Consider the following 26,460-nt stretch of genomic DNA (forward strand, 5'->3'; position numbering starts at 1 on the left):
CAAGATACGATAACGATATGTTTAAAATCTAGCCTGTCAAATTTGACGTTTCCGCGATTCTGGAGATACTCTTGAACGATTTCCACAAGATATGACTTAGAGATCCAATTCACATCTAATAGATATCTAACACTATCTAACGTAAAAGTGACATTGGTTGTCCGAATTGCGCTGCAAAAGAGAACTAGTTAAAATCTAAACTATAACGTATCTAGAATGGATCTAGTACGTGTCGTCTCTTGTGAATATCTTGAAGTTCAAATACGGCAGTAGGTCTCCTTCCTCAAGCACTGACAGTGTATAAGAACCATAAGAAGCGTTCACGACGGCTGTGCTCTTGGAGGATACAACTAAACGGAGTAGCCATTAACAGGCTTTCCCCTCTGTCGAAAATAGGCGGCCAACGGTCATACACAATGTATGGACTGACGTTTATCTGACATGGCTATTTTTACGTTACGCATACATTTGACGTTCCCCTCCCCCGCAAAAATCGGCAGACTGTTTTGTACAGAAAATTACAGACATGGCGTCTCCGTTTGATTATATCCTCCAAGGCTGTGCTTCGCGTACTGCAGTACGTCCGTCGTGACCGCTACTCACTCATGCACTGTTAGTGCTTGAAAATGGAGACCTAGGCTCTCCAAAATATATCGCGCGAGTGACTAAAACACGTGAGTTTAAACCGTAAAATTAATTTAATGACAGTAGATCTGATACATGTAAATGTATTCACTATGTATTCATTCGCCAAATAAGAATACAGATATTTATAATATTTTTAAGTGTACCCATCTGAAATAATTTTAATCATAATTGAGTGTAATTTTAACTGCTACTTGTTATTTAAAATACTGACGCACACCGCAAAAAATTTAATTGGCCCGAAACGAACAGCTGATTAAGTGTCACTTCCAGTGACAACTGTGTAATTACATTCTTTTTAATTAACTTGGATTTGGTTTATGAAACATTTTAATTTCATGCTTACATAGCCATCATGAGTTTTCCGTAGCTAAAAAAACACTGATTATTTTATTACGAATACGTACCTACCCTGAAATATTTAGCAAAACATTTTTTATGCTTATGAATATCACCCATCCATAAGCATACAATATTTTTAATAAATTTATGTCAGTGGCATTATTATTTTAAAATAAACAAATTAATTTTATTATCCTGTAGTTTAATTTCAACGTAAATGGAGATTTTTATACCTACAAATATTTGCCTTTATGAATCTCGAATGAATTCAGCTATTTACTCAGTACCAAACCCCGTTATCACGTTCTATGAGAATTCGTAGTACTGAGCAAAACCCGATATCAATTCATTAAAAATACCCTTATCGGATGTACAAAAATACGCACCCTAAATTCGCCTTTAGTTACTTAACTTCACATTAACTAGTATTAAATTATATTTCCACTATAAATTGTATTAAAAAAATGATAAGGCGAAGTTGGGACGGGTGGCAAAGATAGGTTATATTATATTTTTTTACTGTTAAGCGCGCGGTTGTTTTAGTAGTAGTAGTAAACTCTTTTTTGTACAAAAAGACGTATTAAAAAGTTACATAAAATTAGTAAGAAGTACAAAGGCGAACTTATCCCTGTGAGGAGCGGTGTTTTATGCGATAAACGCAGCGTTGAACGTATGCGATCAACGGAATGTAGGAAAAAATACATTTTAAATTAGATAATCTAATGACATTATATTCTTTAATGGGGTTAACGCAGCGGTAAGCGCATTGTCATTTCTCATACATTCCGTTAACGCATGCGTTCTTCGCTGCTTTTATCGCATAAAACAACCGTGCGCTTTAAACTACTAAATTGTTTTTACAGAGCTCTTTTTATTGTTAATTCAACAGATACCTATTTCGCGGTAAAATTCCTTTAAGATTTTACTTGGGCGAAGTTGGGCACCATATATATACTTGGATACTTTTGCCAACCCTGATTTTCAAAGAATTACAACGTTGATAACGGGATTTGCTCAGTATTGATACATAGGACGTGTATTTTTAAATAACAGGCGGCCTACCCCAGGTGATTATCGCTATCGCTTCGCCATCGAATCGCTTTGTGTCTCTCTATCACTCTTCCATATTAGTGTGACAGTGACAGTTGTGTTTCTTTCGCTACGGAGCGTTAGCGATTAGCATGTTGTCTACGGGGTCTGGTATACGGCCGAGTGCTCATCACTGTCCCGATACATGTAGAAATTGAGGTGACAGCAGAGTGTCATTTATTAGGCATTAGCGTGTCGAGCACTGGGACGTTTACCTTATATTGGTTATTATTCGAATATCAAAATTGTTTGTTTGTGAACGACAACAATATTGAGATAAGGTCAATGTGGCTAATTCCGTCATAGGGACTATTCCGTCCACGAGCGCATATTTCTTTGATGTTCAATCGTAGGAAAAAAAACCCATTTGCTTTTGATTGCTGACCGTAAAAGAAATTGCTTGTTCAATAAAAACGCTAACGGACGGAATAGCCCCTATGACGAAATTAGCCATATTGACCTTACTAATAACCATAACTAATTCATGAATTTTCCAGATATCTAAACAACAACTATCTAAGTTGTAAAATGTAAAATTGACACTGATTTCCAAACGGCCAGTAACCTTATCATCTTGCGTCGTGTTTCATGTTAGCGAGTATTGAGTATAATATTTGGAGGCTACTATGTATAATACAGTTGAGGTGGGGAAGCGCTAGGAAGGCGGCCAGGGTCGGCAGCGGGAGGGCCTGGTGGGTTCTGGAGCCAGTGGACTCCGCAGTCGGTAGCCAGTTGTTGTCTAGCACAGACTGTTCGATGACGTTTTGCATCGTATCTAAAACAACAAAACTAGTGTATAGGTGGAAGCCCATAATCTACTACCTAGTAGTCGAGGTTATTATCATATTTATCGTGATTTGTTTTCAATATCAGTAAATGTCATTTAATGATTTATTTTAGTAACATAGGTTAGAAGTCATTGTAAGGTCAATGTGGCTAATTTCGTCATAGGGGTATTCCGTCCACGAGCGTATATTTCTTTGATTTTCAAACGTAGGAAAATACCCTATTTGCTTTTGATTGCTGACAGTAAAAGCAATCGCTGTTTTGTCAATGAATTTATCAAGTTTGTTCGTTGTTCGAGAAAAACGCTAATGGACGGAATAGTCCCTATGACGGAATCAGCCACATTGACCATACATTAGAAAAATAATAAACTAAATTAATCTAAACTAAAACTAAAAACGAATACTAAATAAAATTTAAATAAATCCAAGAAATTGGGCCCCTTTGGTATGGTGCCGAGGACGCTGGCAGCATTTCCCTGCTGTATTCCGAGGCTAATACACAATATCGTGATTTTATTTAAGCACATTTATTTTGCACCTGGCGTGCTTAATACGGCTTCGGGACAAATTGTAGGTATCATATTTCAAACACAAATCAAAACCTCTTTATTGCTGTAATATAGGTACCAAGTAATACAGACCCTGTTAATTAATAGCACAGCAATCTCTAGTCTTATTAATCTTAATCAGATAATGCACAGCCATGTATTTACCGTAAGTGGTTGCGTCTTGCGCTTGAGTATGCTTTTGCTCTGCCGGCTGCAAAGGTACCACGTATCCTGAAACAAGGAATTTCAATTGCAAAGCTGTATATTTATATCAATTTGATTTCAAAATAAAATATGAGTAAATGAACTGTTCAGTGAGGATATACCTACATGAGCGTTACCCACTGAAATTGAAACCACATTCATGTCGTATTAAAGTTTATTTTTAAAGTGGGCCTATTACAATGCGCTTGTGAAGCTACGCCGCGCGCCGGCTATAACCCTACACTACTGCTCGAGAAGATTTAAATCCCTCCTCAAATGGAGGAAGGTATCCCAATATGGGACCGGCAAGAAATAGTAAAGAAATAGTAGGTATGCTTCTAAATATGCCCTTTTGACTCAAAATATAATATTAAAAGTGTATCACTGCAGTTACATCAGTCAAGTACAGTCTACTATAAATACTCACGAGACGGGTAGTATTCTGTGGTTGTCGGCGGCGAAGTCGTTGTCGTTGTTGTAGTTGTCGTTGTCGTCGTTGTTGTTGTTGTCGTCGTCGTGGTTGTTGTTGTTATTTTTATTTCTGCACAAAAACAAAATATCACATAAGATAAGATAGAAACTAAGACTTTCGTGCAAGTTTAATTTCAAATATCCCATATAGTTTGCCTCTGAAATAATACAAGATAGAAAACCTTATTAAAATACTATTCAGTTCACTTTATTACTTTATTAAAAGCAGCTTAATTACAGACAACGAATACATTATGTTCATAATCTAATTAGAGTTTTCCATATTTCAGAACAATGGCTCTTTTATGATTTTACGGGAAAGCTAAAATTAAAATCAAAGTAGACAAACAAAGGGGGTTATTTCAACCACTATTTTCAATTATAATTATTTAATATATTTATTTCATTAATGCATTTGATCTTTCATTAATTAAACTCTCCATAAAAAAGTTGCCATACATTTATTGCCAATTTCAGTTATTATCATTATATTAAAGAGATCTAAGTCCAATGGCCAGCAGAGGGACTTAAAAATAAATATAAATCAATATTATATTTCTTTAGTAAAACAGATATTATGTGCCATTACGTTATTTAGGTAAGAAAATCTCATACCATAAAGTCTGATAGTGCCTTCCGATTTGCCCATAGTATTGGTAGACACACAGGTGTAGGTACCGGCGTCTTCGCCTCTGAAATCGGAAATGTTGAGCACCATTCGTGTCTGGTACGGCAGAACGCGGTCGTCGCTGAGGTTGTGTCGCCCTCTGTAACAAATCGATTGTGCCACATTGGCGCGATTAAATTAAATCGCAATTGCTGCGAGAGAGGAATACCAACAAAAGCAAAGCCGTCATGTAACTTGTAAGGTGTAATTCTCGGTTCACATCGTTCTCTGTGTACAGCATTGTATATTAAATAAATAGGTGATTCTATCGTTTAAATGACTAAGTGTGTTAAGTGTAAATATTATTAAACGTCGAACTCTAGTATTCAACGTCACAAAAACTTCAACAGCTTTCAATCAACTCATTCTTATGTTATATTTTGAAAAATAGATTTTCACAAATGACAAAGATAAACAGTTTTCAGTTTCACAATACAATGTGTACAACAAAACGTTTTAACGTATACCGTCGCGGCCCGACGTTCTCAAATTCGATGAAACTAAGAAACTAATTGACGCACACTTACCCCGAAAGTATCATTTCCTGGCCGCTCTTTAGCCAATAGTTTATGGCCTGAGGGTAGGCCTCGACGAAACACTCCAGCCTCGTTTGAGACCCAGTCGGCACTCCTATTACCTTTGTCGCCACCACTATTGAAGGGCCAACTGTGGACAAGAACTTATTTTGAACGCACTTAAGAGTTGAACCGAAATTTCGGAGCCATGTTGAATTCCATTATAGTTCGCTGTAATGTAATTGAAGCTTAATATGATTTTCAGGCTAATGGACGTTACTGTTATGTTGTAAGTATTATGTGCAACAGGATACCTATCAATGCAACCAGACATTGTTGCAGCATGAATAATTATTGCAAGTGAATTCAGTAGAATTCAGATTCAGATCGTTTTATACGGTGTGAATTACTAGTAATATTTATGTAACATTTACAATTATTTTATGAGGAATTAATTGAGCAGAAATATATAATTATTACCTACATGATCATGATTATCTACATACATAAAACTCGCTGTAGGTATCTACATACATAAAACTCGCGGTAGGTATATTTATTTTAAATTTATGAAGTTTTAGTTGTAGAACGCTCGCTCGTCTTTACGGATCCAGTGTCTCTTAAATAGCCCTAATTGAACAAAACATAATAAAATAATAAATATACGTATTAAAGCCTGTAACAAATTATGAACTAAATATCTAATGAACTTTATTGACCATTGATGCGAAAACAAAGCAATATATTTTAATGACGACCGGTCTGGCCTAGTGGGTAGTGACCCTGCCTGTGAAGCCGCGGTCCTGGGTTCGAATCCCAGTAAGGGCATTTATTTGTGTGATGTGCACAGATATTTGTTCCTGAGTCATGGTTGTTGTCTATGTATTTAAGTATTTGTATATTATATATATCGTTGTCTGAGTACCCACAACACAAGCTTTCTTGAGCTTACCGTGGGGCTTAGTCAATTTGTGTAATACTGTCCTATAATATTTATTTATTTCTTTATTTATTTATTTAATAACTTATTTTAATACTTTTTAATTTTTTTTAAAAACTAACCAAGTTTTACAATATTTTCGACTTAGTACAAAGCGAAGCGCTGGTGGCATAGCGGTAAGAGCGTGCGACTTTCAATCCGGAGGTCGCGGGTTCAAACCCCGGCTCGTACCAGTGAGTTTTTCGGAATTTATGTACGAAATAACATTTGATATTTACCAGTTGCTTTTCGGCGAAGGAAAACATTGTGAGGAAACAAGACTAATCCCAATAAGGTCTAGCTTCCCCTCTGGGTTGGAAGATCAGGCCGCGTAGCAAAGTACCAATCGCTAACGCTCCATAGCGATCGAAACGCAACTGTCCCTGTCGCACTAATATGGAAGAGTGATAGAGAGACACAAAGCGATTCGATAGCGAAGCGATAGCGATTGTCACCTTGGCTAGGCCGCCAGATGGCAGTCGCTTTCGTAAAAACTAGAGCCTACGTCAATTCTTGGGATTAGTTGTCAAGCGGACCCCAGGCTCCCATGAGCCGTGGCAAATGTCGAGATAACGCGAGGAAGAAGGCAAAAACAAGTTTACTTACAATTAACATTAAGCATGATGCGCTTGGAGACCGAAGGAGGAACGTCATTGGACGCGATACAGAGATACGCTCCCATCTGCCGTCGCTCCACCTTCGTCAGGTTGAGGTTGGGACCCATGAACATGTCCACTGGAAAAGAAACACAATTATTATTGCTCCTTTAAAAAATATCCTCAATTTCACAATATCACAACACAAGACACAAGAGCAGCCGATGCAACGGAGCCACGCCGTTTTGTCGACTAAATAACTAGTGTTTAGTTTTAAGTTTATAAAATACATATGTATGTTAGTCTGTAAGGTATTTAGTAATATGGGCCTTGTTGCCTGATTTCAATTTCTAAATTTCTAAATAAATATTTAGCAGAATATAAAACGTTGTGTATGCAGTTAGTGTATGCATAACTTATTTTTTTGTCGGTTTGTTCAGAGACAACCTCACTCGCACCTTACGACCGTTTCATGAAACATGTCTCTTGTTATACAATACAATACAGATACTCTTTATTGCATACATCAATAAAAGAAAACAGAAATACAAGCACAGGTAAAGAACAGGCGGTCTTATCGCTAAAAAACGATCTCTTATATATGGGACGGAAATATTCACGTAGGAATGCGTAGTAGTTTATAATTTAACCTATTGTGAGGTTAGTTATCTAACCTCACAATAGGGGTAAATATATATATTTCCAATCGCGACAGTAATGCAGCGACGACTGCAAATCAATGTATCTATCAAGTAAATTGACAATGACTGCTTTTCGCTGCAACAGCAAATACTGCTGCAGTTGAAACTGGGATATATCTAACCTAAAGGTAAGGTAAAGAATGAGACTAGAAAAGCTCTAAGCTAAGGTTAGAGCACTGAGTGTGAATATTCCTGGCCACTGGAAATTATCGTACCTACTACTAAGCGCCTGAATTTACGACCCATCTTCAAATGTTAATGAGATGGCGACGTTGCAACGTCGTCAATTATGCCAGTTCAGGAGATAGTCCGGTTTGTAGGATTGGGAGAAATTGCATTTAATACAGTTCTGGACCGATTTAATGAACTTAGTGTGTTTGTGGCACAGAACAAGTTAGAATGGCGATGCGAGCAGGGTACGTGTCGCCGCCGGTTTTGAGCAAACGCTCGCATGCTACTCGCCCGCGCTGACCGAAAACGAAGTAAACATGCCTTTTTGCGCCACAATAACCTTCAGATTAAGAAGCCAGACATCAAATCTGTCTTAAGGAGTCGTATCCATTCACCAGGCACACAAGTTTTTACTACCGTTGCGCGAGTGTTAGTAAATGTGAAGAGGAACGAGCGGCGACACCGGTTCCGATTCCGATACTAACTGCGCGCGATAGCCATTCTAACCTCTTTAATAATGTTCTGTGGTTTGTGGCATATTGACTGTCATTCATTACAAATGTTTGTGTTTTATTTAAAAATGCTACAGAAATGTTGATATAAAATGAAAACGATTTATTTGGCAGACAGTTGCGAGCAGAGGCTATTATTTAATAACAAGTGGAATAAAAATTGTATCCATTTTGTCACATCAGGTTCTACGATGTGGAAATTGAATCAATAATACTAGCAGAATTGTGCTTACTTTATATTAATTTTGTTTAAATACGGACACAGTTCAAAAGTTACGTAGCCACATAAATTACACTAAATATAATGTAAAATACAAACCGCATTGAAATGTCACTATTATTAATATATCACAAGTAAAAAGTAAATGGTATAGGAAATTCATCATTTGAATGGTTCAAGGCTAAGAAATTGGTCGTACACGACCTAAAAAATACTTTAGCATTTTGTTGTATATTAAAAAGTACTAAGAGCTAAAATAATTGAAAAGAAACAGCGTGCTGCAGCGCAGGTACAAAAACATAGTAAAAAGTAGTTCTGGGCGGCGGTCACTACAGCACACTTAGGGTAACATTCCATTTCTGACCGCAGCTGCACTACTGGTACTGAACTCGTCGGTGTTACTGTCAATTTCCATAGTTAAAATGAACAGTAGTGTAGCTGTGGTTGGAAATGGACTGTCACCTTTACTTTCTGGCGTTCTGGACTTCTTGGCGTTCAAAAGATGTAATGCAAATTCAGCATTTCGACAGTTTATGACCATGGCATAAAATTATAACAGGGGCACATTGACAAAACATAAATAGAGGTGGACGTAAAAAGCTCTTTCTTCACATTTATAGCTGCTTTAATAATGTTCTTGATGTGACATTTACTTCAAAACAGAAATACGGACCTCGATAAAAATGTATGTATATAATTTGTAACCAAAGAAGATTCGCGGAAAACAAAGAATTATAAATTAAAGTAAAAGCAAAGTGGATACAAAGCCCCCCCCCGGTACCGTAAATCGAAACTGTCACAACCATTTATTAAAAACTTCCGCCTCCCTAATTTCAGGCGCTGCAGTGTCTGCCAAAGAATTGTTTGATGAATATTCATACGCACCAAATATTCTAGTGAGGGAGCAACAATCGGTGCGCAGCTCATGCACGTAAAACATTAATTAACGTGTACGTTGTTGTGTGGAACAATGCTTTGGGTTTTGGAAAAAGTGTATTGTTTGTCGAACAGACCCCGTACGGCTTATCCTTTGTCTATCGTTAAGTTAAACCGCACGTGCTTCTACCTGCCTAAAAAAATGGTTGGGTCGTTTTTACCGGTTATTGAATTACCACTCTATGGAGATTGCAATAAGTTTCAAAATGAACTAATGGAAAAATATTTTTCTAGGCTGTGTGTGGTCCTCGGTCATTTGACTCGCTGGCACTCAGTACTATGGTTACTGAGTGCCGGCGAGTCGATCGCTACAGAACCAGTCTAAAATGTATCATCGAGATGCGTAACAAACGCGCGTTATCGGAAAGCGCACCTACACTGGTTTTTTGAGCGCTGAACTAGCCCGCGCTCAGGTGCCAATTAGAATAAATAAGACCCTTTTTTGCAGGTAAGTAGCACGTGCGGTTTTACTTAACAATAGACAAAGGATTCGCCGTCGGGGTCTGTTAGAAATCGACAAACTATACGGTTGCTTACGGCCCGATTTTAGGTTTTCACACTAGTGAATTTTCCTTCAGGTGCAATTGCAGGTTTTCTGGCAAAGTTTTTAGTAGCAAAAAGCTACTGACAAATATCGAGAATTTACGTGCAACGCCGCGCCGTAGCTTGTAGCATTGTTTTCCGCTGAGGAGGGTAATCTTCGTAAAAGTTTGGTGCAGAGGCGGTTTCGTGTAGTAACGAGAAACCGTTCATTTGTGTGCTGGTGCAGCATTAGAACTTTATAATCGGTTATTTTATTTATTATTGATAATGAGGCCGATTCTATTTTAACAATTTGATATGGAATTTATCTTAGTTTGATACAACGCGTCTATTTTTAGTCAGCGCTATAGAAAATGTCGTCGCTGCGCAGTTGGCTTATGACAATTGAAGGATTATTGATTTTCAAAACATAATTGTTTTTACTTCCAATTTACAACGTTCCATTGTGTATTGTGCTCTCGATATAATTATATTTGATAAAGGCAAATTGAGACGTTCCTCGATAAGTAGTAATTTCATTTCATGTAAACATTTATTTATTTATTTATTATTCATGATAACGTCTTTATCTTTTAATTCTAATTATGTACTTACTATACGTTAATGGCAACGCTAGCGGTTCCAAAATCTTATTGTAAACTTATACCTGAAACTCCGTAACTTCATTTACCCAAATCTAAGTTTAAAAGTGAGCCGAAAATTAATTTAACTTTCATTACACTTTCAGATTATTCTCTTTCAAACAGGCGTCCAGAAAGTAATAGTTGATATTACTCCAAAATAACTAACAGATGTACTACGTCGTAACTACTAAGTCATTAGATGATTGACCCCTCCGCCCATACATTAATACATAAGTCGACTATTTAAACTTTGCTGCGATATAATAACTCATAGCCAACGTAAACAAAAATAGTACATTACGATACAAGTGCGAAAAATCGTTAAATGCCTATCGTCGCTGCAGTATTCACTTTGAAATAGACTCTCGGCCATGGGATTTACCTAAAAAATACCCACGACTTAATATTATTTATACCTTTATGTAGCTCCCCTGTCTCGTCTCTCAACTGAATGTTGGTGCCGTCTTCCCTTCGCCACAGTATGCGTGGGTGAGGCCGACCTTCGGCCATGCAGGAGAGGCTCACGTCTTCCCCCTCTCTCGCCACCAGATCGCCGCTGGTGCCTTCGTCTACGATGTTTGGTGGAACTGTTGAAAAAAGAAACGGTTCGATGACAAGACGGTAGACAAATAAAATACTTTGTAAATATTTGCGCTGGAAGTCGCCAGCAACATGCTGAGAGGGGGCCATTTCGTGACACTTTATTTTCATTATGTTCTTTTTGTGTAATTATGTGTATCTTCTGTGTGTTTACGAATAAAAAACTATTCTATTCTATTTAACTAGCTGGAATTAAAACTTACAGTTTATTTATAAGTCAAGAACAGTTTCTACAAATTGACAAGATTCCGTGAAGGACTGGAGAAGCAGAATTAAATTTCGCTAAATCCATATCGCTAACAAAACACTTATAACTCCATAAAATATTTCTGTTTTTGAAATCTAAGTCACACATGCGTTTATACACAATAGTATTCTTATGTTGGTGTATTCCTTTTGTCCCCGCCCCACGTGATCCCCGCCATACATGAGGCGGGGACAGATAGGAATGATTCATATGAATGCACATATTTATCATGTTTTAGTGGGAACCACTTGAATCACTTTGCCGACAATGAGCACAGTCCATAATGTGATAATTACAATATTCCGATCGCCTCATACGTATACATAACGCATACGTTTGACCAGTCGAATGGAAAAACCGAAGCACTCATAATTGGCTTACCATTACTTGAACAAAGCAGACTTGTTATTTTAGTAACTTTAGAAATTAAACAGAAATAAGCTTCTGACGCGAAGCGTGGATGTTAAAGTGATAAAGTATTTAAGCAAGTGGTTAAGTTCCTTTAATTCCCTAAACGGATAAGACATCCGCGTACTTCATAAAAGTTGGATGGGGAGCCCCAACTGTGGAAATATAATTTATGCACCGAGAGCCTTGTACATAGGTAAGGGAATAAATTTTCTACGTCAACGTTACAGCGTTACATTCCCATTTTTTCCCTGTGCTGGGACAACATAAATCTCTTGATACGGATCTTTAATATATATTATTGCAAGTTAAATCCTGGCCAGGCGCCTAAATGAAATACTGTGACTCATAATTTAATCACAAATTACGCTCGGAAATCTCATGATTTATAGGGCGGTGATCCAATCTACATTATTGAAAGCAGGCTTGAAAAAAAAAACAATAGCCACAAAATTTATAAGCCTGAGTTTTTTTATACATTTAAATATCATGCCACTTTTGTACATTTTTAATTCGGAATAAAAATAAAGACACTGCGTTACAGATGCATTTAAAAACCGGCCAAGTGCGAGTCGGACTCGCGTCCCAAGGGTTCCGTACATTTATTCAGACTCACGCTTGGCTGCACATTTCTAATAGGTTCTCCTGTCATCTATAGGTCAAGAACTATTTTGAGTATTTTTTTATCAAAATTTTAGATCCAGTAGTTTCGGAGATAAAAGGGGGGGGGGGGGGGTGGTCGGACAGACAGACAACTTTAAAAAATTCGTACCCATCAATATACACCTTGTTTTTTTTTATTTCCTTAATGTCAGAGATAACGATCACGAACGTGTACACTTGCTTTAGGTCCCTAAGGCTGTTTATTAAGTGTTGCCAAGGACTGCTTGCTTACTCTTATACTCGTATCTTAATGCTTTTTATTTAAGTAGCAGTCACATAAACTATTAAAAATAATTAATCATGAGGATGATTCCTTAACTATTCAATGTCGGGGAAAGGAGGGTTCCTTTCCCCTATATTTATTGCAGTGACAATAAGTTTCCGTTCTTAAAAGAAATAAAGAAAAATACTAGGTCACTTCGTCGTTGAAAGCTGTCGAAAATAGCGAAATTCTGCCGAAGGAAAACAATGTGAGAGAAAAGTGTGCCATGGCTCTACCAACTCACGGCCCAAGTGCCGATCTGAGGAAAAACTGTGCTACCGCTAATAAAGCAAAGTTTTATAGATCGCAAGACGGTATGTTGAGTGCCTAAAGTACTAAACTTTAAAATGAATTTACAACAAGATTGTCAGGTAAAAGAATAAAGAATAATAATTTATTTCCAGCGTTTTAAAAAAAGGAAAAGGCAAAACTGTCAAATGTAAGAAAATACACTTTGTAAAGTGATACAACATAAACATCTGTATAAATAAAAAAATTAAAAATAAACCAACCAAAATAAAAAATAAATTAAAAATACAAAGTTAAAATGGATAATCGAAAGGATAGCCAGAGACCCAAAAGGATAAGATGTTTTGTGTGGAACAGTTTTTCGCAATTTCGCGGTTAGTCCTACGGCCCGATTCGAACTTTAGGATACGTCAAATATTACGGCTAGATACGATATGAATTAGATATGTCAGTGTCAAATATGATGTTTCTTCAAACAAAAACGTCACTTTCGACACTGACATATCTAATCCATATCGTATCTAGTCGTAATGTTTGACGTATCTTAAAGTTCGAATCGGGCAGCTGGAGTAAAATTTGTTTGTTCTGCGTGCCTTGCATATTCATACCTACTACTAGTTAAGCATAACAAAATCACATTTCATCTGTGAGCTATATATCTTTTATAAAATAACCTCTAAAATGTAAACCAGTCCTGTGTTCCCTACGGTCGCTATTTACATTTGAGCCACTATCGCTGTCGGTAAAAATGCCACGTACGTACGGCGTGTTAAAGGACACGGCTAGCGCGTGTCCAACACCCTTGACAAGACCCGAATTTTATTTTCTTCGGCTGCTACACTTAGAAGGAAGGCTAGACTAGCCGGTCGTATGAATAAATATTTGACTTAAATACGTGCCAAATTTAAAGTGAAAGTAAGTACAAGCAAAAATTCCTTATGCCTTTTCCCTTAATATTTTTCAAACTCCGGAAATAAATGTACTACAATCAATAAGCTACTTAATTATTTACGTGTGATAATCTTATTGTGAATACATTTTATTTGTTACAATGCAAACTTATAAAATATAAAGTTCACTGTGACACAAATCGATGTGAATTTAAATCTATGAAATCTATGAAAACTCACAGAAAATACCAATTTTACGGTCTTCTTGCCCAAAACAATGTATTATAAATATTATAATGAATATAATATATACCTATTAAATATACCTAACTATCTACAAATATTTGCTAACGTATTACTATGATAATTACTTAGATTACAACAAATAACATACCTATACTAATCTATGGATTACAAGAGTAACGTGCATACTGCATAATGATCGATTTTAAAGAAATAGTTTACAAAAGCATATGGGGCATTATCTATGAAAAGGGACCTTATTGTCGATGGCGCTTACGCCGCACAGCGTCGCGCGGCATTGTATTTATATCGAAGCATCGTTAATAATGGCGTAACCGCCATCGACAATAAGGTCCCTTTTCATAGATAACGTCACATATGCACACTATAACACTTTAAACTCTCGCGTTTTGTACACAGATTTAATTTCACAAACGGGTCTACAATTAAATTATATCTCGGTAGACCCGTTTGTGAAATTAAATACATATGCACGCTAATAATTAGACAGGTAGGTACCCACTTATTTCATTCTCTAATATCTTTTCATAATAATAGGTTCATTATCGTCGGATAAAACAGAATTATTATTTAGCTGGTCCTCGATATCACTTGTTGTGTTATTCCAATAACTCTAGTACATAAATATCCTGCGAAATATACCTACCTACTACTAATACCTTGTACCAACTTCTAACATTATTATATTTGTCGACAACGTAATCATGTTAACAATCTCTCTGTAATTATTTCCCGGGCGTAGATTATATTTCGCCGCTATACTTACTCAACCTCGTATCTGCAACACTCATTTGATGACAAAAACACCCGTGTTCCGAATGAAAGAAAAGCGACATTTCCATCAAATGATTCTTGCAGATATGAGGCTGAGTAAGTATAGCGACGATTTATTTTCCATAGTTTCTTTAGAGGGAGTCCTTTATTCTGAAGGTACATATTTTCTTAAGAGGCAACAGGAGTGATCATTTCTCCATACAAACGTACTCGACTGTTTTCTCCGTGGGTTTGGAAGCTAGAGCAATAAATAAATAAATAATAATAAATATAATAAATAAATATTAAAGGACATTTTACACAAATTGACTAAGCCCCACGGTAAGCTCTAGGCTTGTGTTGTGGGTACTCAGCCAACGATATATATAATATACAAATACTTAAATACATAGAAAACAACCATGACTCAGGAACAAATATCTGTGCTCATCGCACAAATAAATGCCCTTACTGGGATTCGAACCCAGGACCGCGGCTTCACAGGCAGGGTCACTACCCACTAGGCCAGACCGGTCGTCAAAGCAATGATTATTTCAACACAGATTAATATTGTTAATATCTGTGTCGGACCGTTTTGCTTTTTTTGATAATTATTTTTGTTTTTAAGGCACTAGAGCCCTTCAAAAATGGCCAAAATGGCCTAATTGACTATGCCGCAATGAGGGGCGTGGTATTCGAAACTGATATCAATTAGCCAAAAAAGCAAAACGGTCCGACACAGATAATTTCATAATAATTTAGATTTCCAAATTTGGTTACGATTGGTTAAGTTATGGGGAGGAGGAAACAGTCGAGTACGAAACCTCGATTTTTGAGATTTTTACGCAGGATTTTTCGCCTTGTCCTTATCGCACTAGTTTTAAGAGCCGCTTCCGTTAGCGAGACGGGTATATTTACCTAAAATATTTAAATCTCAGCTCCTGTTTCGTCTTAACATCGCCGCCGGAGCGGTCGATCCTCGTACATTGACGTGTTAATGAGCTCTTTGTGGTTGGTTGGGCGTTGCTGGTGTCTTTACTAAACGATTTATGTGCCAATTCGTTTGGTTTTTAAATGGAGTAACGGCTCAGTAAAGACTTTTATAACGAATAAAGTGAGTTTAATGTCTGGATTTGGGATCAAACCGAAGTGTTTAAGGTGGCAAAAGGTCAGAATTAATTTGGTATCCGTATTATTTTGATGATTTAAGTATATAAATGATAAGGATTTTGGAGATGGACTAATGTAATGATAATTAGCTTAAGATAATAGATATTATAGATGTAATATTTACTTACTATTCATAAGTGCATGTTGCTAGGCCTACCTACATGAATAAAGTAAGTATATTTGATCTTGAACTTGTAAAAATACACATATTTATCAGATTTAAATTTAGTGATGTTATAAATAGCGTAGCAATAAAAACAACGGGTTGCACTCCGGGAGTGCCGACAGAAGTGAAAACTCAATGACTAGTCCAAAATGTCTGCAGCACTATGTATAATTGACCCATCCTCCTTTCTATTGAAAAACTTTAGTTCCTAAATAGCTGGTCAGTGAGCTTAAATTTGTAGAGTTAATTGTTTAAAATTCGAATAGAAGTAAAGTTACCTTGCAGACCTCGCATCTAAATATATTTATTTGGTCATGATATTTTGAGTTTTATTCACTAGTACTAGAGTTCACTTTTATTAGCGATTTCATCAAGATGTAGCTTTATTGAATTATATTTGCTGTCTCGAGTTTATAATTTTTTCCCCACCTCAAAAAGTGCCCAGCGCCGCTAAAGAAGTTTTCACTTCAAAAATACATAATTCCTTACTAAGAAATTTGGTTTAACATTGTGCATAGCAATGAACAAGTTGCAAGTCGCAACGGGACCAATGAAAAACGTATAACATCAACTAAATTTGACACCGTTGAAACTAAACTTCACTAAATTGCATTGCCCTCTAGAGTGCCGTACAGCTAAAACGAGGTTTCGAATGGCTATCAAAATACTTTTGACTTTTAAGGGTTCCGTAGCCAAATGGCAAAAAACGGAACCCTTATGGATTCGTCATGTCTGTCTGTCTGTCTGTCCATCTGTCCATCTGTCTGTCCGTCCGTTTGTCACAGCCACTTTTTTCCGAAACTATAAGAACTATACTGTTGAAACTTGGTAAGTAGATGTATTCTGTGAACCGCATTAAGATTTTCATACTAAAATAGAAAAATAAGTTTTTGGCAAAAAATTCATTTTTGGTACAAGCTTTTATCGCTGACTGTACTTTTCTTACGACAGACAACTAATACTCATCGAGACAATTCTAAAAACCCCTAACAAGGTTGCGTTGTTTCATCACAGAGTTCCTATGGTCACCTCCTGTCTCCATCATCAGATCAGCTCGATGGTACCATAATATTACATTGTCACCCGACTTACATGTGTATGCAAAGTTTCAGCTCAATCGGAAACCGGGAAGTGGATCAAATTTAACTTGCAAGATTCCATTACATAGTTAGTTACATACAGGTCGACCTAATAAAAAGCTTGTTAAAAACAATAAATTTTGAGGGTTCCCCGTACTTAGAACTGAAACACAAATTTTTTTTTTCATCAAAGCCATACGTGTAGGCTGTAGGGTATCTATGGATAGGTTAAAAAATTATGTTGAGGTTTCTAATATCATTTTTTTTCTAAACTGAATAGTTTGCGCGAGACACTTCCAAAGTGGTAAAATGTGTCCCCCCCCCTTGTAACTTCTAAAATAAGAGAATGATAAAACTAAAAAAATATATGATGTACATTACCATGCAAACTTCCACCGAAAATTAGTTTGAACGAGATCTAGTAAGTAGTTTTTTTTAATACGTCATAAATCCCCTAAATACGGAACCCTTCATGGGCGAGTCCGACTCGCACTTGGCCGCTTTTTTTCCTTACAACATAAGGCAGAGGGCTTACCGCGAAACACGTTCGACGTGTTGCCTCTCTGTCGCACTTGTAAGTTCGTACGTAAGTGTGACAGGGAGGCAACACGTCGAACGTGGTTCGCGGTAGGCCCTCAGAGCGGCGAGACCCGAATGGTCACGTGCCGCAATAGGCGTCCTCTCACGTCCACGCTCGTGGTGCATCGAATGTTCGAGGTGATTTACCGGCGGCACACTTTGTCCATGAGGATTGAGCCAGTTTTTCCAGCATTGTTCTATTTGCGCGGCGGATTCCGCCATTCTTGACGACTTTCAATGGCATTTTTTTAGGGTTTTGAATACTTTTACTGATGCGATTTTAACTACCTACTGGTAACAATTTTAGATAAGTTCTTAGGTAACTATGTTTGGTAGGTACATAGTTTTATTAAAAGCGAGTAAACCATTTATTACCTTCTTTGTTTTACGTATTTTACATATAACTGAATTTAGATAATGTAAAAAAGAATTCTAACGTACCTATATCCAGTTGACGTTTTATTTTTTGCCTAATTACAAGTTATTACCTATCATCCACTTACCTAATACATCGACGCATCCGATCATCTTCTTCATCGTGCTGGTGTTGATCTGGCACATGTAGCAGCCGCGGTCTTCCACCTTCAGAGGTCGAATGTGCAGCTGCCAGGACCCCGGAGAGTCGTTAGTGACCGCGTATCGCGAGCTGTGAGTGACTAGCCGCGTGTGCAACGTTAGGATGGTCTGGTCGTCTGCGCGAATCCACGCGACCTGGGACAATATAATAATAATTATTAATCATTGTAGTCCTTATAATAAGATAACACAGGTAGATGGGCGACCTATAATGGTGCTCCCACACTGGCAGTTATAGTATTGATAGCGTACCAATCTACCGTACCTGTCTCACAATATTATATAACGTTATATAACAGTCAGTGTAGGAGCACCATAAGAGTCGCTAGCAGTCAAAAAATACGGTCTACGCAGGACAGCACTTTAAGGGGGAGGCCTAAAAGTTCAGCAGTGTGTGTGGACTTTTGTGCCTGATAGACAGATATAGATTTTTATTTTTTAGCAAACCGATATACATCTTGTATCGGGAGATCGGGACACAGGCTCCATTTCAGACTATAATACACCCATGTTATAATATATATTACCTACTTATATCTTGGATCCATTACCTACGTAAACATATGTTAAGCACTGAATATTTTATTAAATCAAATTAGACTAAAATTATTCAGGCAACTTTATGCTGAAGGCTAACTGAAATGGAAAATTTAGATGGTTTACAAGATTAGGACATAATTGTCGGTTCAAACAATTTAGTAAATTTATCTCAAAATAAAATAATTTCAAAGCGTAATTAGACTTGAATATTGGGTTAAGGGCAACGGTAGGTTAAATATGGTAGTAGATAAGGGAGAAGTAGTAGGAAGAGTAATACGGTTGTTAAGAGACCCCTATTTAGGGGGTTTAGGTGGGTGGTAGAATGTAGAAGTAGGGCGGATGGAATCTATATAAGGGAAGCTTTTACAATCTAATTTGAAAGCAAAAGTTGAAGTAATACTCTAATATATTTCTAAACATTTAAAAGGCTATCTTCAACCAACACACCGGGTTCATTTAGGTATAACAAATTTAGGCTTTCTTCTTTAAGCTTTTGGACGCCAATGACCGATATATCCGCACCGTAGGTTCAACGCCAAAGACCGATTAATCGGTCACAGACCACAGAGCAACATCGACCTACGTGCATATACATAAAGTTCAACTTCAGTTTTGACACTTCAATGACGTGGCGTCTGAGTGACACGACGTGGAAAAGGTTAACAATACTATACTTAGGTACAGTATTTATTGCGAAATTATATTTGTTAAAATTATAAAACTCTAACAATTTTGTTGGAAAGAAACGTTTAGTAATTCCGATACTTAATATCAAAGTAGCATAATCCTCGCAAGTTTACATATTTATTCACAAACAAACATATCGAGTCATCAAAGTCTAGAAGTGAACGATACTATTTGTATATTTAGATACAAATACTCGTAGTTAACAGATACGAAAATAAATATAAAACATTTATTTTCTTTGATCAAACAAACTGAATACCTTTTTAATGAGACCGCTAAAGATAACTAAATAATAAGAAGATTTGAAGATTTTAGATAACAGAGAGAAATTAATATCCTTACACAGTTATTAGTACTTAAATAACGAACCGTAGGTTATTTTAAATACAGACAAAATGATAACGATGAAACGCGTACAATGAATAATTGATTATAAATTATGAATATATTACCGGTGCTGATAAATAATGGATATACCTAATGGGTTATTATTGACCAAGCGAAGCGAAGTACTCTGTTTCACCTTGGGCAAAAATGTTTTCCTCTACAGGTCACATTTCTCTACGAATTCTTGTGAAATTTTGAGATTTTTTTTATTGTTTACATAGGTTTTTTTTGACGATTGAGTTTCTGTATTTCTTTCAAATGGCTAAGCTATGGCGATTTGGCTAGTCTACAGCTTTCACAGCCACTAAAGGGGCCCACTGATTAACAGTCCGCCGGACGGTATCGGCCTGTCAGTTGTTCGGAACTGTCAACTTTTTGTTCAGTGGGCCCCTTTAGATATAACTATAAGGAAGTTATTGAATATCAGAATCTCTAACAAAATAAAGTGTTAGATACAATACGAATAATCAATTTATTTAAAATTAAATTTAAAACAACAAAATAAGTTTACACCTATTCAAGTTAAAGTATTACTACTACATGATACCTTTATCTACCAATCTACCATTAATTTACCTAATTAACGCAAAACCGGCTTCTCTTGTCATAATTAAATGATTACACGATAACATAAAGCTCACCATATTATTATGCAAAATACTACAAATAACCCTGGTCACATCTCGCCTTAACCGACCTATAGGACATGCCTAGGGGGTCAAGAAGTTATTGTGTGGGGTTTCCTGACGTAGGTATTTTAAAAATTTAAGGTAAAACCTTTTTAGCTAGAAAAAAAGTTTACGTACGTTATGTACCTACTTACCTTATTTTACTAGTAAATATTTATTTAGTTAACTCGCATTTGTAAACTTCACGTGTCAATAATTATCTTTCATTGTTTGATACAAATTTTGCCGAAAGGCATAATTAAATGTAAGGAAATTGTATTCTTGTGTTAAACAATTTCAATGTCATTTGTCTGAAACTCACAGACATGTTTCATTTTAATTGAAACATATTATGGAATACGCCACAAATTATTGTGACGTTTGTGCGACATGTGTTTATATGAAACAACAAAGTTTCTGTCTTTTGTTCTCTTAATACATTGTTTTAGAACGTATATTTAAGAGAATAATACAAAATGTACCTATACCTTGTTTATACCTCGAGGAGGGAAACATTTTAGACTTTAATAGAAAATATTTATCGTTTGTGAGGCGCTGAGGACTCGCGATATAGATTTTAATTATCGTCATAATGGGATGTTGTTTGATTTATAAAAAGGAAATAACTTCTCAAAAAGGTTATGGCAATAAATACGTTTTAGACATTTATTATTATATCCGATTGGGTACGTCAAATTTGTAGACTATTTTTTTCACAGAGAAGCAGGGGCCTATTGCATAAGAAAATAGTATTAGAGATTTTACATACAAAATCACTAATAGTATTAGCTAGTATTTTATTATGCAATAGGCCCCAGATCTATCGCTGATCATTATACATAATAATATTTTAAGATATCTCCACCACCATGGAAATAAAGTGTAATTGATAGGAATACTCTCCATAAAATCCCGTCTGTAATCTGTTTTAATAAAAGTTTGCAATGACAGTCGATGACGTAAATTAATTATTTTTTAATGACGCGCACCCGATAAGTTTTTGCGTCGCGTTAAAATTCGAAGTTGATTTTATTATTCGAAATTTTGGGCTGTACTTTAATTATACTGCTGTGGCTGCTGCTACCTCGTTGAAAAATACTTTATTTTGTTATATGGAAATGTCAACCAAATCATAAAATACTTGTGTTTATATATGAACATTATATTGTATTAAAAGGGAATTGCTACAGTTTTATTTGTATAAAATAAAGCAATTAAAAATGAAAGTTATAAATTGCAAATGAATTATTTATGTTAAAATTTTGTACAGGTCCAATATGCAGGAAGCAACTATGATTACAGCTTGCTTCCTGATCATAAAGCAGTAATCGGAGCATAATATACATATACGAACTTAAAAATAATACTTCAAATATGGTATTTGAAATTAACTAGGTAACTGTGCTATTTCCGCCTCCTGGGCCAATTTTAGTTTTAGTTAGTACCTACATCTCATTCTAATATGATACCGATATGATATTGTCATTTTTTCAAACTAAAACGTCACGTAATTCAAATCTTGGTACATTTGTATTCGCCTACGTCACGACAGCCCGCCCCAAAAAAATTATGGCTAATCGTGGCTAATTCAGACACGTCATCACTTGTTTTTGCGGGTGGCTCATTTATTTTTGGTCGAAGTTTGACTGTTACAAGTAGTGAAATTCGGATGACGCAGTCGTAATTATTGTAAAACTACTTTTCACTGAAATAAATATTTGAATTGTATCACAAAACTATTTTTCATCAAGGCAATTTGCGAAAACTAGTTTTGACTGAATAATCCCAGTTAAAATTCACCGAGACCTTTAAAAAAAAGTTTTATTTAATTATTGAAACGTTGTCACTAAAGTTTTTGCGGTAACATATTATTATACTTTTATTCATACCTAATCATCAAATAAATAATAATTGCATGATACGCCATTGTATAAGGCCCTCGATAGCCATTACTTAGTTGCCGACTCACGGGTAATTATAGCAGCGGGTAATAACGGACGGCCCGACCGTTGAGATCTAACGTAAAACCGTTTCTCTATAGTTTGGGGGCTGGATTGATTCCATAGAGTCTATGGAATCAATCCAGCCCCCAAGCTATATATATTCAAGCTTGTATATACAAAAGTTAATGGTCTCTTATATATTATACCTAATTAACCACATAGAGATGAACCACCCAGCTGTATGTTATATGAGGACTGTACAGTCAGCAGCAGAAGTTGCTAAGCGGGCCAGGTGTTCAAAATGATCTTGACGCGACTTTATTGTTAAGAGAATAAGAGCGTGTCAAGGTCATTTTGAGAACCTCGCCCGCTTAGCAACTTCTGCCGCTGACTGTACACCAACTGCACAAATTTAACTGATATGCAAACATTTTGTTAATCCCTAATTTGTCTGGGCAAATATCTGTCATTTCATCTCACTTATACAAAATTATGTAACAACAAAAGCACAATGTTTTAAGCACATGACGGTTCTTTTTCGAACAATAATTCTTTAACTACATTCAATTTAGATAATGCCTTTGAAAACCTGAAGAGAGTAGAGCACAAACTCTTTGTTCACGCTTGTTGCAATTTTTATTCTTGTTTTCACTAAAGAATATCCTCATAGTCCGACCGTAGAACAATCTGAGTAATGAAACTATAGATTTGCTTATAGTTCCCAATGTTTATAGCAAGTTAAACAAAAGCGTGCAATAACCAAATAATATAAAGAGAATATTTATAATATTTAAAGCCAATACGCTGTGGGCAACGTGCCGAGGCTGCTCCGGACGCAGCACTAATGCCCTCATTAGTTCGTTTATCTATTATAATTATGCTTTCATAAACTAACTACACGAATTAAACACGCGCAACGCGATTTTGCAGCGATATTGTAGGAGATTTTGTAGGGTAATATAATACGAAAGGTCATGTTGGGATTGCATTTGAAAGAAAGAAAAAGAAAGAAAATAAATTTATTTAGGACGCTAACAGTATTACTTAAATCTAATACAACACTTTTATTAATATAAAACATAAACGTCACTGAAAAAGCCTCCCCTCAGCTTGATGTCAACTTACCTTTCAGGTATCTTGACGCTGGTCTTGAGTGGGTTTGTTTAAAAATAATGTTAAAACGCTTTTTGTCTTTAGTATCAGCTTGCACGTCACCTATGTAACTGTTACATCAAACAGTATTAATAAAACCTCAAATGAAACGCATCATTTAGAAAGCATTATCATAAACAATTAAAACAAATTCAAAAACAAATGAACTCGATGACAGAGACACTCAACCAGCAATATCCTATCGCGCATCGTTGCTACCTACTTATAAGAGTAATCAATCAATGACAAACTCAACAGTATTGTTTATGAGAATTTAAGAGCCCGTGCACGAAAAAAGTTGAAAAATGCAGAAATTGGTAAACTTCATCGTTGATATTTTACAGTTTTCGTTTACTAATAGAAATAAACAGTAATTATTTCAATTAGCGCGTTTTCTTATATTTCCTATTCACACACACAAACACACAATCACAATTCAATCACAATTCATAATCACAATTTTGAAAAAGGAGACTGTGATTTAATAATGTTTTTTTTTTCCTGATGATCGTTTATGAAAATCCGCGTAAAGCTCTGACTTCAGAGTCCTTATTTATAAATATTGAAAAGTTTTGATTGTTAAAAGTGGTGTTGTTGTATTATTTATATCCTGTCATTTATCTTTAATAGACTATATTTGTGTTATATGATATTTAACAAGAGTAAATGAAAGTTAGACGAAATCAACTTTCACCAGAAATTACTTCTAAAGAAGTGGCAATTTCTCGTGAAAATCGACTTAATTTCAACGTAATTTTTATACTTAAACAATCTACAACATTTTATAAAACTGTTCTTATATATGATTTTGTACAATTTAGCACCATAATTTTTTGATGAATTTTTAAAAACTGCCTCTTCTCGTCATCTATTACCGGTGACGCACGCTCGCGACCTCATTATTAAAAGGCAAGATGAGAAGACGTGCATATAGAACCTGATACTTCTTATTTAGATATTACGTAACAAAATGTGTACAATTTCAACGACTAAATCTATCAATTTTAGATTTTTGCTCTAAAATCGATAACGGACTCTTAACTAAATCCTATCAGCCTACAGAGAAAGAAATACCAATAAAGATTTCCATAAATAAATATGTATCGACGGCGCGTCAAACTGTGAACGCGGTCTTTCCCCAAAGTCTTATGAATTATTTCTGAGATACTGATGAGGTGGAGGAGAAATCAGCATATCGTAATGAGATAACGGCTGGATGAAATGCAAATGAATTTGACGGTCGGGTGGTCCCGAACACGGATTGTAGCCGCGATAAAGAACTCAGAAACAAAACGTACGAATACATCGCTCTATCTTGCTTGTACATCATGGAAACACGGTTTGTTAGAAAAGGACGGAGGTCAGTGTTCCAGTGACTTGGCTGATATAGAATCAGAGTGCCAGGCGGCCGGGACGCGCTCGGGATTGAGAACAAATTGGGGCAGACGTTTGAATTTGCACGCTCATTTAGTAAATACATCGCGTCACGATTTACAATTACCGCTTAGCTTACATGTTATATTATAAATGTCTGTAGTGAAGTTATTACGCGGAGTAGAAACTTGGGGAGAAGCGTGTTGTTGTGGTACATTTATTCTCTCCAAGCCAGGCAAATTTATGTCTTCTGGTTCATTGAATCACCGGCCTATTTAAGGATCGTATCACAATTCTGTAGCTTCATTTAAATCAGACATGCATGCATGATAATATTGTAATTAGTATTAGATATTTCACAATCCAATAGGTTTAAAAAATCTTGTTCAGTAAATATTTCCATTTCACTTGCTTTATCTACATAATATTTCTTAACTAGACAACTTTGTTAAGCTTCGTGGAAGTCGTGGAACCAAAAGCTTAAGCTAAATAAAAATATGAGCTTTAAAGGAAAAACTTATTCGCAATACTTACTTGGAAATCCATCTGGTTGATTGTTTCTTTATTATACAATCATTTTTATGAAGATTTCCCAGAACAGACGTTTTATTCTCGAAAGCATATTTTGAGACAAGAGAAAAAACGAAAAGAAAACTTAGATAAAATGGAAAAAAGTCAATATGCTGAAGTACCTTATACCTTCAATATTCCGGATAAACAATAGAAAGTTTCCTCACTAACATATTGAAACTTATATATTTCATCAACAAAACTTTCGGCTTTCCGAGTAGAGTTACAAAAAATGTAATATTCCGGACAGTCGTGAAAGCAATCCACCTTAATCCTACTTTGACTGATCGCATCTTATACTCCGTTACACCGTAATTGTGTTTTCGTATTTCAGTAGTTGCTAAAGCGGCCGGTGGCTTTTATGCGATACTGTGTTGGCGTTTGACATCGTTACTGAGTTTGTTAAGTGGTTTTAGGGTTTCAATAAGTAAATCAGTAAAAGATTGATAGGTACATACATACATACATATACCTTATGCCTGTGCGTTGCGCTGTCGGGTAAAAATTGTTTTTGTTTTCTCTTTAAATTTATATACGAGTACTTACAGGTATTATATGATTATTTCCAATAAAATAAGTTAAATTAAAAAGATAATATCATTCAAATAGGTACAATCACAAAAAAGTAAAAAGAGAGAGGTTTTCTGTGTACCGAAACAACGCGTCTTCGACCTATAGGTATA

At 35.9% G+C, this 26,460-nt stretch overlaps 1 protein-coding gene across 1 annotated transcript in view; it reads right to left on the bottom strand.

Moving 5' to 3' along the window:
* Positions 1–2,580: 2,580 nt before the first annotated feature.
* LOC134656256 (lachesin-like) overlaps positions 2,581–26,460 on the bottom strand; it is an 86,753-nt gene continuing 62,873 nt past the window's right edge. Inside the window, exons 4-11 of the mRNA XM_063511771.1 lie at positions 18,384–18,591; positions 10,967–11,137; positions 6,855–6,983; positions 5,282–5,420; positions 4,703–4,854; positions 4,044–4,157; positions 3,578–3,643; positions 2,581–2,851 (exon numbers count right to left, since the gene is read on the bottom strand). Of these exons, the coding sequence (XP_063367841.1) occupies positions 2,646–2,851; positions 3,578–3,643; positions 4,044–4,157; positions 4,703–4,854; positions 5,282–5,420; positions 6,855–6,983; positions 10,967–11,137; positions 18,384–18,591 (1,185 nt within the window). The 3' untranslated portion in view covers positions 2,581–2,645. The remainder of the gene's footprint in view (positions 2,852–3,577; positions 3,644–4,043; positions 4,158–4,702; positions 4,855–5,281; positions 5,421–6,854; positions 6,984–10,966; positions 11,138–18,383; positions 18,592–26,460) is intronic.

Source organism: Cydia amplana, chromosome 18 (genome assembly GCF_948474715.1).
Source record: "Cydia amplana chromosome 18, ilCydAmpl1.1, whole genome shotgun sequence".
NCBI classification, from domain to species: Eukaryota; Metazoa; Arthropoda; class Insecta; order Lepidoptera; family Tortricidae; genus Cydia; species Cydia amplana.